This window comes from Benincasa hispida, chromosome 11 (assembly GCF_027475165.1).
Source record: "Benincasa hispida cultivar pf3 chromosome 11, pf3_genome.v1.1, whole genome shotgun sequence".
NCBI lineage: Eukaryota > Viridiplantae > Streptophyta > Magnoliopsida > Cucurbitales > Cucurbitaceae > Benincasa > Benincasa hispida.
The window spans coordinates 73,102,670-73,108,392 of record NC_143488.1 but is presented as its reverse complement, the minus strand read 5'-3'; the positions used below and the strand labels follow the sequence as shown (position 1 = coordinate 73,108,392).

Genomic DNA, 5,723 nt, shown 5'->3' with positions numbered 1-5,723 from the left:
TCATCTTGATTTTTTATTTTTGAAAATTAAGTTTATTTTATTCTATTTTTACCATAATTTACATATTTCTTAAGTACAATGGTTGATTTTTAGTCAAATTTCAAAAATAAAAATAAGTTTTAAAAACTATATTTTTTTCTAATATTCTAGATTTTGCTCGATTTGGTGCAATAATAGGTTAAACAAAAAATGAGTATCCAATGATGTCTAAATTTATGTTTTTGAAAATTTAGAGACGGAATAAATAGGGATTCTCAAAATTTAGGGGGCTAAATTGGTAATTGAACTTAATATTTCATTCCAGATAAGATTTCAATGTAACCTCATCCAGAAATCAAATTCGTTGCAAGTAAACCGGCCTGGATTCTTGTTTAGGCAGTTAATCAAAATTAAATCTGATGAACCGACTCAATCCCACAAGTTCTGACCTTTGTCTAAAATCTACGCTTTACTCTTTCTTTAAGCCGCAACAATACCGATGCACACACTGTTTCCACGCGCCTTTCTCAATGCGGCCACCGAGACCAAACCCATGCCAGAGGGTACAATCGTAAGTTTGTCTCCATCTCTTTCCCGTTACGCTTCCCCCACTGTTTTCACGCATTTCATTCTAGGAGGAAGAACCCTGTTCCCATTAATCGCCATTCCACCCGCTGCCAGTTGAGAAAAGGGCAATCAAAGAGAAACCAGATATGGGGCTTCTTTCCAACAGGTATTTGATCTACCAATTCTCTCTGTTTTTAGTTTTATCCCATGTTTTAATCTATTGGGTACCCTTAATTTTAACCAATTTCAATTGGGTTTCCTGTCATCTGTTCAATTTCGAAGCCTTTTTTGCCTAAACGAAAAGTTGTTTGGTTTGCTTGCTTGTAGAGTCAATCGGGAGAGCTTGAAACCGGGTGATCATATCTACTCTTGGAGGGCCGCTTATATCTATGCCCATCATGGTTCTCGTTCTTCCCTTCATTTTTCTCCTTTTTTTTTTCTCTCGTTGTTTGGATTATTTGTGTATTTCCTGTAGTTTTAGAGATGATTCGAGTAGAATTAAATTTGCCCCAAATATTCTTCTTGCCTGCTGGGTAATTTGAAAGGGTTGGACGAGTTGCCTGAGTGGAACTGAATTGAAGAGGAAATGTTTTGATGTGAGAGCAGAAGAATTGGAGTATGCTTTAAGTTAACCTCTGATTTAATCGGAGAGCGATAGTTTGATATATGAGACTGCACTACGGATCTTCGATTCTTCTTATGTTGGCTTGGATTGATTTGTTGGACAGTAGTAGTGAAGGATCAGGATGACTTTTCTGTGGTGTGTCTTGAAAATTTTGTTTTCAGGCCGATTGATGACCATGTTGTTTTTGGGTTTTGTTTTTAAAAATTAAGTCTATAGATACTATTTCCATCTCCAAATTTCTTATCTACCCAATAAAAACAGTAGTTTTCGGAATTTGGCTAAGAATTCAACCATTGTACTTAATATGTAAGTCACTATAAGAAATATGGATAATATAAGTTTAATTTTTAAAAACAAAAACAAAAACCAAATAGTTACCTAACGGGACCTCAAGAATTTTGTATGTCATTTTGCACATTTTGTTTTCCTTTCAGACTGTTGAATGTTATTGACTTGTGATTTTCCAGAAAAGAAAGTGGCTGTTTTAGATTTCTGATATTGTTACTGCATTACCACTTCCCCTTAGTATTGAAGGATCACATTTGAATATTGCGCACGGGTTCAAGTGAAAATTTTGGATCAGATCAGTGTGCTTTCTTCTAAGTTGCTGATATGTTATGTTCTCAATCTCCAGTAGAATGTGCTTTTATTCTACATGTTACTACAGTAAATTGTGTTGAAACTAGATTCGTACCATTTCAAATTGTTATTTCCATTTGTTTTTTTATTCATTTATAATTCTTTTGTTTTCTCCATTCTAGGCCTTTTTCATTATTCACATTAATATGGACAGTAGTGTATCAAATAAATATAATCTGATCGTATATAAATGAAGCTAGTTGTCTCCGTTTCATGACCTTTGCTTTTCCCACACATGATCTTATTGTATTTTCTGTGATACAATCACTTTTGTGTGATATTAGAAGTTTTTTATAATTGGAATATTTTGATTAAATCGTAATTTCATTTCTCTTGTTATTTTGATTCTGATTGTATCTACGTTGAAATTTTTTTTATATATTTTTGGGTTGCTAACTCAATGATAGAGTACTGGGCTTTTAAGTATGGCTAGCATCTTTTACACATTTTTATGAAGTAATAGATTCATCTATACTATCGATAGAGTTTGTAAGACTGCGACTGATCCTGAAAGGAATGAATGGAAAAAGAAAAAGTAGCGTGTCGTACTAGTGGAAAATTCTACTAATATTTTTACCTTACTAGATTAGGCCAAAACTTGTTTGGATTCTTATGCGGAAAAAAAAAAAAATCAAGTCAAGTCGGGTCGAATGAACAAATGGATAACGGCATCTCTAGTAGAATATGCTTTTATGCTACATGTTATGACAGTAAATTGAAACTAGATTCATACAAAGATAAATATATTACTTAGTATCACTTTTAGCTCTTTTTCCCCTCTAATCTATATCGCTAATGGGAATAATTCAGGCATCTATGTTGGAGATGGCAGAGTTATTCATTTCACCAGAAGAGGTCAAGAAGTAGGAACGGGGACTGTGCTTGATGTCTTACTGGTAAGTTCAGGACCTGCTCGATCTTTCGTGCCATGCCCTACTTGCATTCCTCTAGAAGAAGGGAATGGGGTTGTCTCCTCATGCTTGAACTGTTTTCTTGCTGGTGGGGTGTTGTATCGTTTCGAGTATGGTGTTAGTCCCGCTCTTTTTCTGGCCAAAGCTCGAGGTGGAACTTGCACCCTTGCTAGCTCTGATTCAGATGATCTCGTGGTCCATCGAGCAAAATACCTACTTGAAAATGGCTTTGGATGCTATAATGTATTCAAGAACAACTGTGAAGACTTTGCAATATACTGCAAAACTGGACTACTTGTGGTTGATCAGAGGACCATGGGACAAAGTGGGCAAGCAGTTTCGATCGTTGGAGGACCTCTTGCAGCGGTTCTTTCAACACCACTGCGTCTCGTGACAACCAATGTTTATGGAATGGCAGCAACAGCCGTTGGGGTGTACTGTGCCAGTAGATATGCTGCTGATATTGGGATGAGAAAGGATGTGATGAAGATACCTGTGGAGGATTTGACACAAAGGCTGGCCACAGGCCTTATCCAGGTGGTTGAACCACAGATTTTACCTGCAATGTCGCCGGAGTCTCACCTGCTTACGAGCAGATAAATAAGTTACCATCGAAACTGTTGTGAAATGCAAACTGTTGCAAAACAAAATATTTGTGGCAAGTTAAGAACTTTAATGTGTTGGGGAGTTCTTTTTAAAATATATGGGAGGTCTTAAATTTATTAGGAAAACATGATCAAGTTATAGGAGGGTTATTTGATTATAATCGCTGAAACTTCGTCTCCAATAAATTTCTTCATCAAAGCTTGTTCTCCTATATGGACATTAATGTAATTACCAACCAACCCAAAACAAAAGGCTTCAATGAATCCATCTGTTCTTCAACTTATAGTTCTAAGGGATTTTTATATAAAAAAGGTCTTATATTTTAAAAATGTCTTTAAATTTGAATTTTTTTTCCGGAAAGGCTTTTAATATTATTTTTGGACAAATTTATCTTTTTTTTTATTTATTTTATTCTTGATTTTTATACATATTTTTCCTATTTTTAAAGCTTTCTTAATGATGTAGAAAGAAAATTCATTTAATATGAAAATTTAATTTAATTGGAGAGAGAAAATATAATGATTTTTTTCTATTTTCATTGGTTTCATATTTTTCTTTTTTATGGATTCATGGTTATTTAAAATATACCTCAAAACATTTTGTTAGGAAAATTCTAACCAATGTATGAAGAGCGAAAATGCATTTATTATGTTTTTTTTCCTTTTTCGATGGTAGAGATAAAATGAATTTGATATATTTTTTCCATTTTCATTTGGGGAGAGAAATTGACATTTAATATGATTTTATTTTCCATTTCGTTTTTTATGTTGATTTTTGTTATTATATGAAATATTTCATTGTTTGCATATAATATATTCCGTTGTTTATTTGTACATATCAATTTATTGGGTTTTTTTATTGATTAATGGTTATTTTAAATATACCTTAAAACATTTTGACGGATTCATGATTATTTTAAATATACCTTAGAACGTTTTGTTAGATATTTGAAAATAGTCTAACCAATATATGAAATATATTACAGTTTATAAATTAGAGATTGACTCAATACTTGACATAAATCACAGTATAAACCAATATATGAAATATACTACAGTATATAAATCTTCATAAATTTCATTTACACCACAATATATATATATATATCATAATACAATAAGTCTAGATAAAAAAAAATACTCATTTATATCAAATAAATTAATACATATACCACAGTATATATCAAATTTCCTACAAAAGCTAAAAAAAAGTACATATATATCACAGTATTTATAAAAAATAGGAAAAAATAAAGTTAATCTTCATATGAGAGTTTATAATACAGAACCATCTATCTTCATTTCTTCTTTTTCAGTCATGGCCACCACGGATCTCTCTCCCCATCGTTGTCGACGGGATTTGTTCACCCTATCGTGTCGTCGATCGAATCTATTCAACCTATCACCGTCGATTCGCCCCACATGGTCTGCACCATCGATTTGTCCCAAGTCGTTCGTGTCACCTCGTATCGAGCCATCAATTCGCCCCACGCCGTCGTCTATCGCCTACAACTCACATCGTTGGAAGGAGAAAAGAGAAGGAGGGGGAGGAGAAAAGAAAGGGAAGAGAATATATGAAATATATTATTGGGGGAGAGAGTATGCATGTAGGAGAGAGAAATACCTTAATAAATATACACATATACATATATACATACATATACATATATACATACATATACATATATACATACATATATACATATATATATATATATATAACTCAAGTGAGGGCTAAATTATAAATAGCCACTGATATTAGTGAAAATAAGGAGGTTAATAAGTCTTTTTTGTAAAAAAAAAAATGAAATGTTCAAAACACTAACATAATATGTGCCTATTCTTAAGGCCTTTTATGTAGAAATCGATAGCTCTAATGAAAAGCCCATGGACCTTGAAGATGAAAAGGTTCTTTCTATGGGCGATCATTTGTAAGGATTCTCCCTTACTACCCAGTATCCAAGCACGATGATAAACCCAAAATACAAGGAAACGAATTCGATTACTAACAAAATGAGGATACAATAACACTATAGTCAACTAAGAGGGTTGCTCTCTTTATAGTGAACTATTGTCCATACACAAAATACAAGATAACTAACCCTAGCCAAAACAAAGGTATAAATACCAACATTCCCATGTCACAGGTACAATGCGAGACCATAGTCAACTACCCCTCTGTCTGGGGGTGTAAATCCCTTTTTACCCCTTCTTCTATAAATGTTCTTAATGGGTGATCTTGTCCTTAAGGTGAAAATCCAAAAATTGTCGCCGGAGTAAAGCATGGGACTCTCAACTAGCTTCATGATCAAGTTGCCCCTTCCATTCAACATTATTAAATAAATAATTTAAATAAAAGTTCAACTCAAAATTTATACCGTTTGATTAGAGGTACCC

General features: G+C 33.3%; 1 protein-coding gene across 1 annotated transcript; it reads left to right on the top strand.

The window, feature by feature from the left end:
- The first annotated feature begins 342 nt into the window (after positions 1-342).
- Positions 343-3,525, top strand: LOC120091809 (NC domain-containing protein-like protein). Its single transcript, XM_039049944.2, has 3 exons — positions 343-712; positions 874-947; positions 2,621-3,525. Exons 1-3 carry the CDS (start codon positions 693-695, stop codon positions 3,319-3,321), a joined length of 795 nt encoding a protein of 264 aa, XP_038905872.1. The 5' UTR covers positions 343-692; the 3' UTR covers positions 3,322-3,525.
- The last annotated feature ends 2,198 nt before the right edge of the window (positions 3,526-5,723 follow it).